The sequence below is a fragment of the Podarcis bocagei genome (assembly GCF_964188305.1).
Source record: "Podarcis bocagei genome assembly, chromosome: 7".
Taxonomy (NCBI): domain Eukaryota; kingdom Metazoa; phylum Chordata; class Lepidosauria; order Squamata; family Lacertidae; genus Podarcis; species Podarcis bocagei.
This window is the reverse complement of record NC_138132.1, coordinates 8956243-8976527: the sequence shown is the minus strand read 5'-3', so window position 1 is coordinate 8976527 and position 20285 is coordinate 8956243. Positions and strand designations below refer to the sequence as shown.

Here is a 20285-nt window from a genome sequence, read left to right as displayed (position 1 = left end):
ATCCACACAGTAATTTTGTCCTGTCAACGTGCAATAATCATAATATTTCACCCTCCACTGAACAATGGTTCTTAATCTCTTAAAACATGTTATTTTTCCCCTCCCTCCATTCCACGGCAGGAGGAAACTCTATTTAAATGAATTTATTTTGCTATGCCTAAGACCTAGCAGCGCAAGGCCTGCCTGTTCACATCCTGGACTTTTTGCTGACTTTCAGGGGAGCAAATGGCACGCAGGAGAGAAGGGTGACCATTCACTTCTATGGAGGGGAGTGTTACAGAAATTGCAGGGCAGGGGGTACATCTTTAAAGCTGTTAAATGTTACAGATATTATGCCTGAATCTATCCTTCTGACTTGACAGCTCAGGGAAGATACCTAGCTTTATAAATCATATGAAATCAACCCCTTTGCCAAGTTCCTCCATTCCAACGCCATTTTGCCCTTGGAAAAAGGACTCTTCCCCCTGGCACCTCCTGCCATAATCCCTCAAGCATGAGGACACGAAAGATGATGTATCAATGATGCTGTACGAACTGTATTCTGGGATATTGTGGGAAGTTTGAACCTGTTGCGCAACAATAAAGGATATAAGTCTACTGACTGCTGTTTTGCTCCAAATTACCGTATTTTTCGCTCCATAAGACGCACTTTTTTCTTACTAAAAAGTAAGGGGAAATGTCTATGCATCTTATGGAGCAAATGCATGGTCCCTGAAGCCGAATTGCCCAGGGGCGAAAAGCAGATCATGCAATGGTGCAAAAACGTGGTTACAAAGCACGGATCCACATGGATTCTCAGGATTTTTGCATTGGGCTACCCCAAACTCACCGTCAAATCACATGTCTGTGGCCACAGCATAAACCACAAAAATCATACATCCACTGTTTCGTTCCAATTTTTTTTTTCTTGTTTTCCTCCTCTAAAAACTAGTTGCATCTTATGGTCAGGTGCATCTTACGGAGCGAAAAATACGGTACTTGGCTGGAATTTCCTTCTTTTACTGACCGCATGGACCTGTGGGGGACCTGTATCCCGGCGAGCCGGGCTGTTGAGTAGTCTCTCAACCCGAAATTTTCCTTATCAGGAGTAAAGGGTTGTTCTAAGGGAACCAGAGTAAAGGGTTGTTCTAAGGCAGCCAGATTCCTGCCCCGCAGCCATTTAGAAGCCGAGTCTCTATTTGCTGAGTTCCACCAATTAGTTTCCAGGCCCAATTCAAAGTGCTGGTTTTGACGTTTAAAACGGCTCAGGACCCCAACACCTCAAGGACCGCCCCTCCCCCTATGAACTGACCCAGACCCTGCGGTCATCATCTGACGCCCTTCCTTGTGTGCCCCCTCCACGAGAGGTCAGGAAGGTGGCAACACAAGAACGGGGACTTTTCTGCAGTGGCTCCCTATTTGTGGAATGCTCTCCCTAGGGAGGTTTGCCTGGTACCTTCATTACATTTTTTTTAAAGGGCCAGGCAAAAACCTTCCTTTATATCCAGGCCTTTGGCCTTCGACTATCTGTGGCCTTTTAGAAGTGGATGTTTTTATGCTATTTCTATTTCCTTTTGCCTTTAAAGCATCTAAGTCAGGGGTCTGCAACCCGCGGCTCCGGAGCCGCATGTGGCTCTTTTACACCTTTGCCGCGGCTCCGGGGCGGATACTAGCGAGGGGAGGAGGCGCATTGTGCGCCCCAACACTCCCCACTGTGGCGGGGGCTGTACTGGCTGTGACGTCGCATGGGGGTGGTGCGTGCGTTAGTCACGCACTGTCGCGACGTCACCTTCCCGCCCGCTGTCAGATCAGAGGGCAGCGGCGCGCATGCTTTAAATGTCACAATGGTTTTGCGGCTCCCAGGTTTTTTTTTCCCTTCGGAAACGGGTCCAAGTGGCTCTTTTTGTCTTAAAGGTTGCAGACCCCTGATCTAAGTGGTGTTTTTTTTTAAAAAAATGTTTGTTTGTTTGCTGCTTTGGTTTGCCCTGGCGAAGACAAAGCAACTAACAAATTTAATAAAAAATAAATAAGCAAACCGACGCCTCCTTTCTCATATGAGCCCACCCGCTTTCTCAGATCACCAAAGGCCCTGCTCTTGCTTTTGCAGGTCAGGCAGGCAGGTACCAGGGACAGGGCCTCTTTAGTGGTGGCACCCAAGCTGTTGAGTCACCTCACAAGAGGCATCTCCCATCCCATATGCATTAAAACTGTTTCATTTGAGTTCTTAAACAAGGGGTAGCTGGAAACTCCTGTTCCATTTGTTACCTTCTGCAGCTGCTTATTTGAATTTGTTATTTCCATCTCACCGCACCGGCCTTTGACACCCGAGATATAATTTCCCCCCACCTTCTGATTGTAAATTGTTTCCTCCGATTTAAATATTGTGTTTTCACCTTGTTGCAACCCACCCTGGGACCTTATGGCAAAGGGCAGGCCCAATCAGAGAGAAAAGTGTATAGTGAATCCAGTTCTCCAACAGGCTGATTAGAAAACACACATACAATTTTAAGAATGGATTCCCTCCTGTTACAAAACCCAGAGTTTTCTTGAGGAAGCTACTGAATCATAGAATCATAGAGTTGGAAGAGACCACAAGGGCCATCGAGTCCAACCCCCTGCCAAGCAGGAAACACCATCAGAGCACTCCTGACATATGGTTGTCAAGCCTCTGCTTAAAGACCTCCAAAGGAGGAGACTCCACCACACTCCTTGGCAGCAAATTCCACTGTCAAACAGCTCTTACTGTCAGGAAGTTCTTCCTAATGTTTAGGTGGAATCTTCTTTCTTGTAGTTTGGATCCATTGCTCCGTGTCCGCTTCTCTGGAGCAGCAGAAAACAACCTTTCTCCCTCCTCTATGTGACATCCTTTTATATATTTGAACATGGCTATCATATCACCCCTTAACCTCCTCTTCTCCAGGCTAAACATGCCCAGCTTCATAAGGCATCGTTTCCAGGCCTTTGACCCAGTGGCGTAGCGTGGGTTGTCAGCACCCGGGGTAAGGCAAGTATTTTGTGCCCCCTAACCCATGGATTTGCGCCCCTAACCCGTGGATTTGCGCCCCCTAACCCGTGGATTTGTGCCCCCTAACCCTAACCCCCAGATGCTGCGCCCGGTGCGGCCAGCCCCCCCTGCACCCCCCACGCTATGCCACTGCTTTGACCATTTTGGTTGCCCTCCTCTGGACACGTTCCAGTTTGTCAGTGTCCTTCTTGAACTGTGGTGCCCAGAACTGGACACAGTACTTCAGGTGAGGTCTGACCAGAGCAGAATACAGTGGCACTATACTGCAGGTGGAAGTAGCAGGACGGCTGTGCAAACTAAATCAAAGCAAATATTTTGCAAGATCGTTCTTCTGGCATCAAGAGGAAAGGTAACTCAGGAATAGCAGTTGGTGTAGGGGTAGTGGAACCTGACTGGAGGCCAAAACCAACAACAATTGTACTCTACTCATCTGATTGGGTTGTTCCAGCTGCTCTGGGCAGCTTCCAACAGATATAAAAAGACAATAAAACATTGAACATTAACAACTTCCCCAGACAGGGCGGCCTTCAGATGTCTTATACAAGTCAGGTAGTTGTTTATCTCCTTGTCATCTGGTGGGAGGGTGTTCCACAGGGAGGGTGCCACCACCAAGAAGGCCCTCTACCTGGTTCCCTGTAACTTCTCTTCTCACAGTGAGGGAACCGCCAGAAGGCCCTTGGAGCTGGAGCTCAGTGTCCGGGCTGAACAATGAGAGTAACTGAGCCAAGGCCTTTTAGAGCTTTAAAGGTCAGCACCAACACTTAGAATTGGGCTCAGAAACAAACTGAGAGCTCTTAACCCCCTGACTTAGTAGAGGCTTTCATACCCCCACGGAGACAAGGAGCTTGCTTCAAAAGAGTGGTATGCTTAAGAAGCCACGGATTCTGAAGAAGCTAAAGATCACCAGATTCAAGGTGGAAACCTGAAAAAACCCCAACAAAATTAAGAGGCCCCGCCTTCCAAACTCCACCCAAGCTGCCAAAATATTGTTAAGCAGTTGTTGCTTTGACCCACATCGGATCTCCATCATATCCTGATTGACACTGCTTTTAATCCATGGTAGATTTTTGCCAGTTCCTTACTACCATTCTGGGTTACACTGCTATCTAAACTGCGAGGGTTGGGGGGCGCGCAATCTGTGTAAAGCCAAAACTAATTTTTTCACTCTGTAAAAATTAGGCACATCTGCATATATTTTCTCATTTGTACTGATGGGCAAACTCTGCTCAGCAATCCTCATAAAAGCTCTCATGGATGAAAAAAATGAAATCTGAAAAATTAAGGGAACACCTGTTTTGAGGACCAGATTTTTTTTTAAAAAAAAAATGCCCTTCTTGAGAAAAAGAAGTCACTTACCCTTCCCCTCCTTTTCCAAAAGTTAAGCTTTCTTGGCTCAGAAATGGACCTCATTCTATGCCAGGCCACACTCTGGAGCAGGCACAGGCAAACTCAGCCCTCCGGATATTTTTGGGGACTACAATTCCCATCCTCCCTGACCACTGGTCCTGTTAGCTAGGGATCATGGGAGTTGTAGTCCCAAAACATCTGGCGGGCCAAGTCTGCCTGTGCCTGCTCTGGAGGTCCCAGCTATAATCAAGTAGCTTTTCAATTTCAAATGGGGAAGCATAGGTGCCGGCTCCCTGGGGCTCAGAGCACCCACAAAATTCCCCATGAAGGGGCCGGGCACCCACAAATTTTGGTGCCAGGGTCATGCATGTTACATGGCACCCACGGCCCCCGGGCACCCACAGTCAAGGGGCCAAGCTGGAACTCCTGTGGGGAAGGGTTGGATTTCGGTGGTAGAAGCTTGCATGCGGAATGCCTTGGGTTCAAATGCGGCAGCACCTCTGCATAGGACTGGGAGACACCACTGCCTGAACCACTGGAGAACAGCTGCCGCTCAGTGCACACAACACTGAGCCAGATGGTCTGATTCAGTATAAGACCGATATCCATGTATATCACATTTATATATCACATTTGCTCCTATTACTATTCATCTGGCATGATTTATTCTACTTGCGGGTGGGGAAGAAGAGTTTGGATTTGATATCCCGCTTTATCACTACCTGAAGGAGTCTCAAAGCGGCTAATGTTCTCCTCTCCCTCCCTCCCTCCCTCCCCCACAACCAACACTCTGTGAGGTGAGTGGGGCTGAGAGACTTCAGAGAAGTGTGACTAGCCCAAGGTCACCCAGCAGCTGCATGTGGAGGAGCGGGGACACGAACCCGGTTCACCAGATTACGAGACTACCACTCCTAACCACTACACCACACTGGCTCTCTAGAGGAGCAAGGCCCCAATCCATCCTTGATTACTTTAAAACCTGCTCAGCTCCTACCCCTCAGATTTCAGAGGTCAGCTGCCTGCACACTTGCAGGTTTCTCCTTGTAAAAGTGGTACTTTTCTCCCTGGAAAAGTGGTACCTCAGGTTAAGAACTTAATTCGTTCCGGAGGTACGTTCTTAGCCTGAAACTGTTTGTAACCTGAGGTACCACTTTAGCTAATAGGGCCTCCCGTTGCCGCCGCATGATTTCTGTTCTCATCCTGAAGCGAAGTTCTTAATCCGAGGTACTATTTCTGGGTTAATGGAGTCTGTAAGCTGAAGCATATGTAACCTGAAGTGTCTGTGACCTGAAGCGTCTTGTAACCTGAAGCGTCTGTAACCCGAGGTACCACTGTACCTGTGAGGGCTGAGAACATCTTCCGTTGCAAACAACAGACCCAGAAAAACGGAGGCTGCCTGCAGGCTGAATCCTGCACACACTACTATAACCGCCAAACATTTTGGAGGGCACGGAATATTATCCTTTCCTAATCTAGCGGAGTCTCCCTTCTTCCGGCAAAAGTGCAAGGCGGGGAAAGCGTTCCCTCCCCCTTTCAAAAAAGAAGAAGAAGCAGAATCCGCGAGGGGGTTAATGTCAAAATCTGGCGGGATTATTGGAGTCAGAAAAAAGAGAGTCGTCCAGAGCTGGAGCAATCACTGAATTCTTCCCCCAAGTGTGTAATTATGTGGGAGAATAAAGCCAGTGGAATCGCGGCGGATTACGGCCGAGCAGCTGCAAACCCCCTTTTGCGCAGTCAGAGCAGCGGGAGAATTAGCTGCAGCTGAAAGGCAAAGAGCAAACCCGTCTCTTGGCTCCTTGCTGGCAAAGTTAGCTGGGAAGGGGTCGAACCGATGCCTCATAATTTGGAGGTGGGAGGGCGACAGTAGGGGGAAGAAAGGAGGGAATAATATTCTGCACCGCCTGGCCAAAAGATCCTGGAACTCTGGGCCTCGCTGTAGAAAATGCCTCCAGGGAATTACTGGAAAATATCTCCAGGAATATTTTGAATTATGGTGCTGGAGGAGACTCTTGAGAGTCCCATGGACTGCAAGAAGATCAAACCTCTCCATTCTGAAGGAAATCAGCCCTGAGTGCTCACTGGAAGGACAGATCCTGAAGCTGAGGCTCCAATACTTTGGCCACCTCATGAGAAGAGAAGCTCCCAGGAAAAGACCCTGATGTTGGGAAAGATGGAGGGCACAAGGAGAAGGGGACGACAGAGGACGAGATGGTTGGACAGTGTTCTCGAAGCTACCAGCATGAGTCTGACCAAGCTGCAGGAGGCAGTGGAAGACAGGAGTGCCTGGCGTGCTCTGGTCCAGGGGGTCACGAAGAGTCAGACACGACTAAACGACTAAACAACAACAACAACAACATCTCCAGGGAAGACCAGATGGAAAGTCGTAAGCCCCTGCTTAGACTTTATACACAGCTATGGAACCTTTTTCATGCATCCTCAGCAAACCTTACAACAGCCTGGCCAGGTAGGTCCATATCCCCGATTTGGCAGGTGGGGACCTAATATTGAGAAGGAGAGAAGCTGCAGTGTGAATCTCTTGCAGAGAAACACGCCAAGCCAGGGACAGCACCGTGTCGTGGACAGAGCGCCCGATTAGTACTGGAGAGACCTGAGTTCAAATCTGTCCTCAGTCGTGAAGCTCACTGCATGCCCTTGCGCCAGTCACTTGTCTCTCACCTTAGCCAACATGGCAGGGTTGTTGTGAGGATATAAGAACAAAGTTGTCCAAGCTCCTTAGAGGATGACCAGGGTTAAAATAAGGCATCGCAGTCGCCAGCCACCAACACCAGCAGCACAAGAAGGGGGCATTAGGCACAAAAATGGAAGCAAGAAGAATTACCGACGAAAGCAGAATGGAGGAGGAAATTGATGGACTATGCAGAATTAGATAAATTAACAGGAAGGATTCGAAACCTGCGGGATCAGAGATTCTTAGAAGACTGGAGTAAATATATGAACTATTTGAAAAGTAATTGTAATGAACAGATTACGCTAGTAGGACTGCAAGAAGTTTTGTAAGGAGGATGATTTGAAATATTGCAAGAAAGACTGTGAGGGAATTATTAGTTAATAACAATTAAGAGTAATAAGAGAAATTAAGAAATGCAGAATAAGTGATAAGAACAAAAAATCATCAGAGGTGTTGATGGAAGTCTAAAACATTGTATAAGATAAGAAGTTATGTTATATGACTGTTGGAAATGATATGTTAAAAAACTAATAAAAATGTATAAAAGAAGAAGAAGGGGGCATTAGGTCAAGACAGGTGGCGCTAAACTTATGCCCACTTTGTTCCCATCATCCGCACTCCAGCCAGCCCTCGCCTGTTCTCTTGCTCCTACATTGCAAGCCAAATGTACCCCGTCTTCCGCTGACTCAAATACCAGCCGGGGACAAGAGGGTCTCCACACATCCAGCCAACGCAAGGCAATCTGGGTCAATTAGATTGAGTGGCCCGGGGGTGGTGCAACCATGGATGGCGGCCAAGCGTGGGCGAGTCACTTTTGCAAGGGGGGAAATTGAGGCATCAGACATTCTTCCACCTCCCTCCCTCCACCGGGCTGGTTGGGGGTGGAAGAGACAGGAGTCGTGGTAAGGCTGGGCTTCAGCAACTGAGTTTGGGGCTGGCACCTGGCTCTCTGCCAGGCTGAGGGCGATTCGGTACCCACTGAGAAGCGAGAGGACAGGGCGTGCAGCCAAGGGACTTGATGGCAAACGCCGGGTGCCTAAATCGTCACGCACCCAGGTCCATCCATCTCTCTCTGTCTGTCTCTCACACCCACGGCTGTGGTCTGCTTACTGGGGAAGAGAGCAAGGACGTAAGAAGCACCTTGCTGGGGGAAATCTGTCTGAGATAATAAGGAGAACCTGCTGGATCCGGCCAATAGCCCTTCCAGGCCAGCATCCTGTTCTCACAGTGGCCAAAGAGATGCTTCCCATGGGAAGCACACAAGCAAGACCTGATCACAAGATCAACTCTCTGCTCCTATGGTTTCCAGCGACTGGTGTTCAGAAGCTTTGCCGCCTCCAACCGTGGAAGCAGAGCCTCGCTGACAGCCTTACAGAATGCCGCAGCGAGACTCCTTACGGGGTCCTCGCCGCAGGATCACATTCACCCGGTGCTATACCAGCTGCACTGGCTCCCGGTGGAGTACAGGATCAGGTTTAAGGTGCTGGTTTTAACCTTTAAAGCCCTTCACGGCCTAGGACCCTCGTACCTACGGGACCGCCTCTCCTGGTATGCCCTGCTGAAGACCTTACGGTCTTCAAACAAAAACATCTTGGAGGTCCCAGGCCAGAAGGAGGTTAGGCTGGCCTCAACCAGAGCCAGGGCTTTTTCGGCCGTGGCCCCGATCTGGTGGAACGTTCTGTCACAAGACTTGACATCTTCCCGCAGGGCCTGCAAGACGGAGCTGTTCCACCAGGCCTTTGGCCAAGGAGCAGTTTGACCCCTTCCCTTGGTAATCCTCACAGAACTCTAGCCCAATGGTTGCCATTAATTTGATTCTGAATTGATTTTAGAATGAATTGATTTTAGAATGCATTACAATTGATTGATTGTGATTTTATGTGAACTGTGTTGCTTTTATTTTTGTTGGCCGCTCTGAGCCTGGTTTCGGTGGGATATACCGTATTTTTCGCTCTATAACACGCAGCCGACCATAACACGCACATAGTTTTTAGAGGAGGAAAATCCGTAGGCATGCCACCCGTAGGCATTCCCTCCATAACACGCACAGACATTTCCCCTTGCTTTTTAGGAGGAAAAAAGTGAGTGTTATGGTGCAAAAAATACGGTAAATATTTTTTTTATTTTTATTTTTATTTTTATTTTTATTTTTATTACTCTTACTCTTACTCTTACTCTTACTATTACTATTATTATTATTACCCTCTTGTGAATTTGTCCAATCCTCTTTTAGAGCACAGACACTCCCACCGCCCCATCCAGAACGTGACCGAGGGCAGCAACGCTTGAGAAGGAAAAGTCGCACGCATGGGAGGTACCGTATTTTTTGCTCTATAAGACTCACCTTTTCCCTCCTAGAAAGTAAGGGGAAATGTGTGTGCATCTTGTGGAGCGAATGCAGGCCGTGCAGCTATCCCAGAAGCCAGAATAGCCAGAGGGATTGCTGCTTTCGCTATGCAGCGATCCCTCTGGCTGTTCTGGCTTCTGAGATTCATAATATTTTTTTTTCTCGTTTCCTCCTCCAAAAACTAGGTGCATCTTGTGGTCTGGTGCATCTTATAGAGCGAAAAATACGGTAATGGGAAATGGAAACGCAGGGAGCTGCTTCCACAGACCTCACTGTTGCCCGCAATGACTGGCAGAAGCCGCTCTCCATGGTTTCAGGCAGGGGATGTTTCCCAGCCCTGCCTGGAGACGCTGCCAAGGACCTTCTGCATGCAAAGCAGGTGTCCTGTCAGTGAGACGCAGCCCTTCACCAATACAGGCAGAGGGAGAAGGTGAGGAAAATGCCCCTGGGTGAGGACAAGGACTTCTGTCCCAGATCCCGAAGAGGCTGGGTAGAGAGGCCAGCTGCATGGGCTGTCAAACAGCAGTCCCACTAGATCTGCCCATATTCAGCTGTTGTGTTCTTTCGCCTCTCCCCTCCTTCCCCAACTCTTTCTGTTATAAGCTCTTCTGGGAAAGGGCTCTCCCTCCGTTCGCACTGCCGGGCGCATTGTCATGCATGCAGCGATGGTGCTATTAAAATGAGAATGCATGACGAAAATAAGAATGCAGGGTGGAACTGCAAAATGCAACGATTTAAGAACAGGGAGTCGGCCACCAGCAGGCAAAACTGGGCCAGCCAAGGGAAGCTTTCTCCAGCTCCCGATCCTCTGACCCACATTCAGGCAAAGTACAGGCGAAACTTTCCCCGTTGCAAGGAAGAAATAAACATTTTTTAAGCTGTCAAACCCGTCTCCCCCTTACGTGCTCATTCATTTGGAAGATTCGCGAAGGGCTTAATGAAAGAGATCGCTAATGGTGTGCAAAAGGAGCTGTAGACAAAACAGGAGCTGAAATCTGCAAGACCATTCAAAAAACAAATTTATGTGCATGCACTGCAGGGGGTTGGACTGGATGACCCTTTAGGTCCCCTTCAAAATCTATAATTCTATGAAACTATCGTGACTGAAACACAGATAAAAATCGGAAAAGCTTTGAACGTAAGGATAGGCAACTAAATGATGCCCCTGGGTGGGCTCTTAGATCACGTCTCTCTTTTTTGATTCTGTGCACGAGACACCCATTCTGTATACCGATCGGAGACAGGAATTTTTGCTTCCATCAGGGGCTACATTCCCTTGGGTGTCATCTGTCAGGGGCTGCTGCTCAGGACAGTCTCTCTGGCTACGTTTGCACCACAAATGTTAAAGCACTATGATTCCACTCTAAACAGCCACAGCTTCCCCCCCAAAGAATTATGGGACCTGTACAGCGGTACCTTGGTTCTCAAACTTAATCCGTTCCAAAAGTCCGTTCCAAAACCAAAGCGTTCCAAAACCAAGGCACGTTTTCCCACAGAAAGTAATGCAAATGGATTAATCTGTTCCACCGCTTTTAAAAACAACCCCCAAAATAGCCATTTAACATGGATTTTACTATCTAACGAGACCACTGATCCATAAGATGGAAGCAATAAACAATGTGCTGCAGTCAAACAATCAATCAATCAATCAGTAGCTGAACCGTGTTCCACACAGTCGCAGAAACAAAACAAAAAAGAGCTGCAAAAAGAAAAACGCAAAATAAACAGCAAAAACACACAGACCTCAGCGTAACACTTAAAACGGATGTGTGGCACTCAAATCGGAAGCGTAACACTCAAAACGGAGCATGTTCGGCTTCCGAAAAAGGTTCGCAAACTGGAACACTCACTTCCGGGTTTGCAGTGTTTCGGTTCCAAGTTGTTTGAGTACCAAGGCGTTTGAGAACCAAGGCACTACTATAGTTAATTAAGGGTGCTGAGAGGTGTTGGGAAACACACACACACACCCATTCCCCTCTCCCAGAGCTACAATTCCCAGAGGGGTTGAATCCCTCTTCCCTCTGGGAACTGCAGCTCCTAACAACTCTCGGCACCCTTTGCAAACTACAGCTCCTTTTAGGCAGGGCGTTAACGGTTCAAAGGGAGCTCCTTGAACTAAACCCAGAAACTGAACTGGCGACAGGGCAGCTGGTCGAGGACTGGCCTAATGTGATGTGACCTGCTTGCTCCGAACAAAATATCCTGCAGGCTGCATTCTAGATAAATCAGAATGATTTTCCAGTCTGTGCCTTCAAGGGCAGCCTCGTGTTTGGTGATGCTCCACAACTCTGTCACCTAGACGGGGCAAACTTTAATTCGGAGCCTGATCTCTCGCAAGGGACAAGGAAGGAGCTCATAGCTGTCAACCTTCCCTTTTTTTGCGGGAAATTCCCTTATTCCAGCACCGTTTCCCGCTGCTTCACGCTGCTATCCCAGATTGTTAGCTATCCCGTAGACTGTCCCCGGGAGAGGTGAGGCTGCTGATCCCTTATTTTCAAATCTGAAAGTTGACAGCTATGAAGGACACTCTTTTTATTTTATTTTGCAAAACCCACATACCTCCGGATCGTAGTAAGACCTCCAGGGGTTTACAAGAAATATTAAAGCAGAACTTCCAAACCCTCCTGGCTTCCCTCTCTCATTTCCCCCATGTCAAATTTTAGAACGTAAGCAACTAGGCGGCAAGAACATGTCCCCTTTGAACTCTGCAGAGCACTGCAAACACTCAAGACCCCATAAAATAACCCTAAGCAAATTCAGTTTTATGCTTGCTGCCCCCACACCCCTTCCTTCATCCCATTTCTTCCACACTGGGTGACTGGGGGGCGGGGCGGGGGGGAAGAGAACTGAAAAACCAGGCTCCATTTTACTTGTCAAATTAGGGCCAATTTAAACAATTGGTCTCCCTCCAGATGTTTTAATAAACCGCTGATTGATTAATCAACATGACCTTAATATTTTTCCCTGGCTAAGCCCCGGGAAGATCTTTGCTGGCGGCATTAAAAACTGCTGCTAATTGCGCTAATGCGATTGATTAGGAAATTGGCCCCGGGTCAAAGATGGTAATTAGTACAGGGGAAATCGCTGGCCAACGGCCTCTTTTGCGGATGAGGGTTGTTTGGGGGGGGGGGAGAAAAGAGAGAGAGAATAATTTGCCCGTCAGGCAAGGTGCTGCAAGTCAGGATTCCTGGGTTCTAGTTGCTTCTGCCCAGAGGCGACATTTGCAGGTGGTTAAGAGTTTTATGGGTTGTTATTTGAGGACAGGTGAAATTCAGGCTTCCGTGGCCTGCGTTCTTTTTCTTCCTCTAAAACTCCAAGGTCCACTCAGAACCAGCACAATTATGAGGCAGAGGGAGGCACTCACCTCAGGCAGTCAAATTCCAGGCATGTCTGCACCATACAGTGGTACCTTGGGTTACATACGCTTCAGGTTACAGACTCCGCTAACCCAGAAATAGTGCTACAGGTTAAGAACTTTGCTTCAGGATGAGAACAGAAATCGTGCTCCGGCGGCGCGGCGGCATCAGGAAGCCCCATTAGCTAAAGTGGTGCTTCAGGTTAAGAACAGTTCCAGGTTAAGAACGGACCTCCGGAACGAATTAAGTACTTAACCCAAGGTACCACTGTACATCAATTTGCAATTTGAGTAGGAGAAGCAGAAAATGGGACGGACCATTTTCAGCACACCCACACGTCTTCCTGTGAGATCTCAGTGCAAAATCACAGCACCCTAAAGGGCAGCCATGCTCTCACATGAGAAAACGGAATGTCCTGTATTTTCTTGGGACACTTGCGGGGTATGTTTTCTGCTCCACCTTAGGCAGCAAAATGTATTGGGTTAGCACCCGCCAATCAGAGCCAAGTGAAGTACAGTGGTGCCCCGCAAGACGAATGCCTCGCAAGACGGAAAACTCACTAGACGAAATAGTTTTCCGTTTTGGAGGTGCTTCGCAAAACGAATCTCCTATGGGCTTGCTTCGCAAGACGAAAATGTCTTGCGAGTTCCTGCGGGGTTTTTTTCTCCCCCCCCTTTTTCTAAGCCGCTAAGCCGCTTATCAGCTGATCCGATAAGCCAATAAGCCGCTAAAAGCCGCTAATAGCGCTAATCCGCTAATCCGTCAATGGGCTTGCTTCGCAAGACGAAAAAAACCACTAGACGAAGAGAATCACAGAACGGATTCTTTTCGTCTTGCGAGGCACCACTGTACAAAATAATGGGGGGCGGACCAAGCACAAAATGGCTGACTCAGGGAGCAGGAGTCGAACCCATTACCCTTCCCCCCTGGCCCCTCATAAGTCTAAATATTTGGATGTCCTGTAGCGAGGATGGATCTTCACCCAAGTGACTAAGATCAGAGATCCTTGCAGAAAATTAGAAAACCTGCCAGCAGATTTGCATCAAAGAACCAATTAATATTTATGTTTTGCAGGTGAGAAAGAAAGTGGCCGTGAGATTCAGTTTTATGAAATGGGAAAGTTCTGCAAACACTGGTAAGCATGAAGTCCCATTTTACAGCTGGGGAACACTGAGGTTCAGAGAGACACAATGCTCCCAGGGACAGGGGCAAACAGGACATTTGCACTTTCCTGAAACCCTGGAGAGTTGCTGCAGAGAATACTGAGCTAGAGGTCTAACTCTGTATAAGGCACCTTGTTATGTTCCTATGATACTGTAGCAGCCGGCAGTACCTTGGAAAAAGGAAGCTGCAGTTTTTGTTAAGTGCCTTCTTTAAAATCAGATTTCCCACTCCACCTCCCCACCCCTCTCGCCAGATCTGATTAATTAATTAAATCATATTAATTAGTTTTTGCTTGGTGGAAATGCCCAAGTCAAACTGTTTGGTCAATTCTTAGAGAAGCTGGAGGAGGAGGAAGTTGTAAAACAGGATGCAACCTAAGAGGTATCAATCTAACATCAGACAGACAGGTCAGTGCAAGAGGTTAAAGAAACAGAGATGATCTGGGGGTCTGGAGGTCCCAAACTCTACCTGTCTTAACTCCTTTTTTGCAAGCTGAGTTGCACCCAAAGTTCCAGAAAAAAGGAACCTGTAACAGTTATGTTAGAATTACAGAACCGTGCTGTTGGAAGGGACCTGAGAGTCTAGTCCAACCCCCTTCAATGCAATGTTGGGCTCTAACTCCCAGCCACGCTGGCTGGTGCTGGTGCGAGTTCTAGTCCAGCAACATCCCTGGGGTGGACACAGGTTCCCCAGGCAAGGCGTGAAGGCAACAGCTCTCCACTGTGGATCCAACACCTGATATTCAGAGATATGCTATTCCCAAGGCTGGAAGCTCCATGGAGCTATAGACTTTCCCTCTTAAAAGAATTAGCCTAAACCTTTGAAAATAAAAATGGCATCTAATGTAGCGCTCATCACCCACATCTTGAAGCAGTGAGTTCCACAAGTTAATTGTGCATTGTTGTGTGACCAATATTGCCTTCTGCCCACCCTGAATCCAATTTCACTGGATGAAAGCTGCCACTCCCAGCTACTAGTATTACCCTCCCCACAGTTCAGGGCCCCAACATCAATTTCCACACTGCTTTCCACTTACTACGCCACTAGTCCTCATTGTAAAAAGCTAACTCACGCAGCACACTCTGCCCATAAATTAAGCACTCAGGCATCCTAATTCTCTGTTCTGACCCCGCTTTGGCCCTCCAACACCACTCTCTATTTTTAAACCCTCTTCCAGGACACAGCTGCAGCAGTACAATAGGGGAAAAGCCCTTCCATAGTTTTATAAAGTTCTCGGCGCTCATTTTCCCTAGCTGATCATTAACAGAATTCACTCTGCAGAGATTTTGGCTCCTCTTGCAAACAGGGTGCCTAGGGGTGGGGTACAGAGTTCGACTCAACAGCAAAGTACCCCTTTCTCAGTGCTGGAATTTGCTTTTTGAGGAGGGGGGAGAGAGGCAAAGGGGGTGCAGGAAGAGGGGGAGAAACGGACAGCACCTCGCCCAAGCCTCTCCAAACAATAGGCAGATGTTTATCCCTATTTCATGGAACACTCGTTATTTGGCTGATAATTACCCCGCGGGTAATGATAGTAATCAGAAATTGCTGCAAGCCTGTATTCTTCCAAGGCAGTTAATTTATTTAATTACACACTTTGAAGCGGCATTATTTAAATGGTGATTTATTGCATGGCTAATCAATGCTATTTTATCTGGGCAAGCGCCTTTGTGCGGTGCGTGCGTGAGCGCATGGGTGTGTTGGAATGAAACGGCGCCCTGGCCTTTTCTGCGAGGAATTAGGGATATGGGGAGGAGAGGAGGGCGAGGAGGAGGAAATGAACAGGCTCTGGGGGAGACGAGATTTAACTGTGTCATGCGAAGGGGGCGCCAAGGATGCCAGTCTTGCGAGAGCATGCAGAAGTCATAGAATCATAGAATCATAGAGTTGGAATAGACCACAAGGGCCATCGAGTCCAACCCCCTGCCAAGCAGGAAACACCATCAGAGCACTCCTGACATATGGTTGTCAAGCCTCTGCTTAAAGACCTCCAAAGTAGGAGACTCCACCACACTCCTTGGCAGCAAATTCCACTGTCTTACTGTCAGGAAGTTCTTCCTAATGTTTAGGTGGAATCTTCTTTCTTGTAGTTTGGATCCATTGCTCCGTGTCCGCTTCTCTGGAGCAGCAGAAAACAACCTTTCTCCCTCCTCTATGTGACATCCTTTTATATGTCCACAGGTTCAATTTCCAGGTAAAGGGATCTCAGGTAGCAGGTGATGGAAAAGACCTTCCTCTAGCCAGCGGTCCCAGAGAGTCACTGCCAGTCAAAGCAGGCTGTACTATAGGGTTGCCATATTCCAAACAGTGAAAATCTGGACCCAAAAGTTGTTGAGGGCTGGCAGCATTGAGATAAATTCAACAGTGCAAACACGTTTTGATGGATGCAATAATGGAATACTGAACGGTATAGTTTTTTTGTAAAATATGCAGGGATTTATGATTTGTAAAATGAACCGTGGAAAGAGAAGAAGGGGAGTCACTGATATCTTATGGATGTAAAATAAATATTTTAAATTGTAAAACAAAACTTAATAAAAAAAATTATACACACACGCACGCACACTGCTTGTTTTCTGGGGGGGCGCATACCCCTAAACATTTTGTGAATATAAGTTGGGCCTCACTGAGGGGCAGTATTTCAATATGGGTAGGAAAATGAGAGTACCCTTAAACATTTTTTAAGGAAAAAAGCAGTGTGTGTGTGTGTGTGTATACACATATACACAAACACACAAGTTGTTGAGCTTTGTTGTTGTTTTGCCAAAGTTGTTGCTGAGGCTTTGAGCAATTTTTAAGGAGATTCGCCAAAATCTACACTTCCGGCATGGGTTGCCACAAACCCAGATTTTCCCTTGCGTTTCAGCGAATTCCACCTGGGACGCTGTTTATGAGGGCCAAAACCCAGCCATGTCTGAGAAATTCTGGGCGTATGGCAGCCCTCGGTGCCTTTTGCCCTGCTAGGGGGCAACTTCTTAGGATCTAAACAAGGGGGAACCCAAAACCTTGGGCTCCAGCTTCCTTCCAGAGGCAGCGATGGTCATTGCCACTCTTACATCTAAAAAAACAAACCAAGGCGCCGTCCCTCATGGCCCATGGACAATTCCACGCGCATGTGCCACCCACCTTTGCCAGGCGGGGAAGCCCCTTCCGCCCGCAGGCTCCAGGGCGGGTCTCCGTGGTTGGCAAAGTCTCGCATCTTGAGGTAACTGATGGTGAGCCGGACGATGGAGGCCTTATCCAGCTGGCTGGTGATGGCTCCGGGCAGCGGCAGCATCTTGGCCAGTTCATAGAACTCAAAGTTCTCCTTGCCCCGGCGAGAGCGTGCGGCGTTTCGGGACTTCTCCTTGCGCAGGGCCTGGAGGCTGTGGAAAAACCACCATCGTTATTACAGTGGACGTTCGGGTTGTGAATGTGATCCGTGTGGGATGCACATTCGCAACCTGCAGCGGCACGTCTGCACATGCGCGGGTTGCAATTCGTCGCTTATGCACAAAGCGCGATTTAGCGCTTCTGCGCATGCGCGAAACCCGGAAGTAACCCATTCCAGTACTTCCGGGTTTCGGCAGGTCCATAACCCGAAATAACGCAACCTGAAGCCGAGGTATGACTGTATTTTTATTTATTAAATTTATCTACCACCCCCTTCACCCGAAGATCACAGGGCGGCTTCCGGTATAAAAACACAAAATACGGATCATAAGAGCCACAAAAATATTATTATTATTAAGACATCTGAAGGCAGCCCTGTTTAGGGAAGTTTTTAATATTTAATGCCGTATTGTTTTAACACTCGATAGGGAGCCGCCCAGAGTGTCTGGGGAAACTCAGCCAGATGGGCAGGGTATAAATATTAAATTATTATAAATTATTATTAAATTGTTATTATAACCACCAGCCTCCTGAACAAGACAGAGATACGGGCCTGCCCTGACCAAATGCCAACCGACAGGATAGAAAGCCTTTGCCGGCCATTTAACCGCTCACGGATCGGCAGGACCAGCCGTGAATGGCAGAAAAGGCCGACAAGGTACACTTAAAACTCATAGGGTAGAGTTGGAAGGGAATCTCGCTTCTGCAAAAAGCGAAAAAAGGTTTCCATTTGCTTCTCCCAGCCCCCACTTTTCCTCAGAGGTTCCTGTTCAAAATATTAAGAGAAAGATGGTGGTTATATCGTATGAAATGTCTCAGAGGAGACACCTGTACCTGGGTGGATAAAAATCAATGGTTGTTTTTTTTTTAAGGAAAAACCTTTTTTTTATTTAAATTGGATTTTTAAAATAAAGTGCTTTTGGAGGGAAAATCTTTCTAAAGATAGTTTTCTATTTAAGTTACATTATACTCCAAAGGCTATCCATCAGGAAATAAGGATTTGTTTTAAGTTTTTCATGTGCTAAAACTCAGCCTAAGGTTGTTGGTGGTTTTTTTTTAAAAAAATTGTTTAACCATGTCAGTTAACAAACATGGATATATATGCTATAATGTTATTGCTTTAGTTAAATAAATTGTTTAAATTGTTATTAAGGAAAAGATTATTTTTCTCCTTCTAATATAAAGTACACCAGAAAAGCTGCAGATTTTTCGGGGTACGTAGGGACCCCTGGAACGAATTACATTCATATCCAGAGGGTCCACTGTATTAAGATTATACCAGCAAGAATAAGTCTTTCTGTAAAAAAAGAGATTTAAATCAAGTCTTACTGACTAATGATTTCAATCATGATTTCAATCAATTTGATTTCAATCAAATCCACCCTGACCTGCACCACACATTTAAAGCACTTTGGTGCCTCTTTAAACAAACATGGCTTCCCGCAAAGGATTCTGGGAAGCGTAGCTTGACAAGAGCACTGAGAGTTGTTAGGGGACGCCTGTATTCTCCTCAGAGAGCAACAATTCCCAGAGTTCCCTGGGAGGAGGGAAGGATTGTACAACCAGCAAACTACAGCTCCCAGGATTCTTGGGGGGGAGCCAATGGTGTAGGTTTGGCCTGTCACACGCAGTCAAGCCATGCGTCCATAATCTTCATTGCTCGACATGAGACTGCCACGTTTGGCTTTTGCCAGACCTTTTTTTTAGAACTAGGGAGCACCACAAAATGGACAGAAGGAACTGAGGGCTTGCAGGGTCTGATAGGAGTTGTAGTCCAGGACGCCTGGACAGCAAAGACTGCTTTCTAAGGAGTTCAGGGTGGGTGGGTGTTTGCCCCAGCTAACCCTCTAAGCAGGGCTGTCTTAAGCATATGCGGCGCCGGGGTGCAAAATCCGCCCAGCACCCCACCCCCCACCCCCGTTTGGCCAGTCCCAGGCGTGCAGGAGGGAGGAGACGGCCGGCCACCTCAGCGTCTCGCTGACTCGGGTCGCCCCCGAACTCGCGGCGCAGACCTGCCCGCAGCAGAAGAGCCCGCCACAGCGCTCTGACGGGCAGACGGGCTCTTCCCCGAACTCAACTCTCAGGCCCCGGACTCTCGGCCTGGTACGCCTGAGAGCCCTGCGCCCGGGTGCCCCACACCCCTAGCACCTATGGGTAAGGCGGCCCTGCCTCCAAGCAACCCTGCAAGATGATGATGATGATGATGATGATGATAATAATAATAATAATAATAATAATAATAATAATAATAATAATAATAATAATAATAATAATAAATTAATTTATACCCAGCCCTTCCTGGTTCAGAAAACCGGGCTCAGGGCGGCTAACAACAAATTTAAAACACTTAATTGGTGCACAGCTGTCAACTTTTCCCTTTTCTTGCGAGGAATCCTATTTGGAATAAGGGAATTTCCCTTTAAAAAAAGGGAAACGTTGACAGCTATGAATTGATGCAACAAAAACCAGCACAAAATACCATATAAAACGTGAATAACAATAAATTCAGAATTCAAAAATGAATTTAAGGGGGGAAATCCATCCAATAAACATTAGGTGATCACCAGGGCTAGCTGGCTAAATTAGTCCAGGTAGGCTCGGGCTGCGAAGAGGGAGCAGCTTCATGACCGAGCAAAGACTTCAACTCAAGATCTCCGCAATCCATGCCGCAGTGGCTACGAAATATTACGCCCAGTAGCCCCAAGAAGGGAGGCAGTAAATGGGAGGCCTCTTACCAAGGCACCGGCTGGTTCTTCACTAATAAGCCTTGCAGGAAATCCCATTCCACGCTGACGCATTTCACCTCGCTGCCGTACAGGGCTGCCATCTCAACCCCGGAACCATCCGATTTCGGGGCAGCCTCAACGCGTCCTCCGATGGCTGGTTTCCGTTAGGGAAGGCCACAACCTTCTGGGAAAAGAGGGAAATTGGGGTTACAATAGGGGGATCCCCTGTCCTTGCCTTTCTTCTCCCCAGTGTTCAAAATTCCTCAGGTGCCAGGCAAGTTTT

The 20285-nt window shown here is 47.6% G+C and overlaps 1 protein-coding gene across 4 annotated transcripts in view; it reads right to left on the bottom strand.

Moving 5' to 3' along the window:
* NPAS1 (neuronal PAS domain protein 1) overlaps positions 1 to 20285 on the bottom strand; it is a 98359-nt gene that overhangs the window by 65000 nt on the left and 13074 nt on the right. For 2 of the 4 annotated variants that reach the window (XM_081200255.1, XM_081200256.1), the window contains exons 2-3: positions 20012 to 20186; positions 17031 to 17269 (exon numbers count right to left, since the gene is read on the bottom strand). In XM_081200255.1, the coding sequence (XP_081056381.1) occupies positions 17031 to 17269; positions 20012 to 20103 (331 nt within the window). In that variant the 5' untranslated portion in view covers positions 20104 to 20186. Of the gene's footprint in view, positions 1 to 17030; positions 17270 to 18605; positions 18781 to 20011; positions 20187 to 20285 lie in introns of those variants that run through there. The other 2 variants (XM_081200257.1, XM_081200258.1) reach the window with 2 other exon arrangements.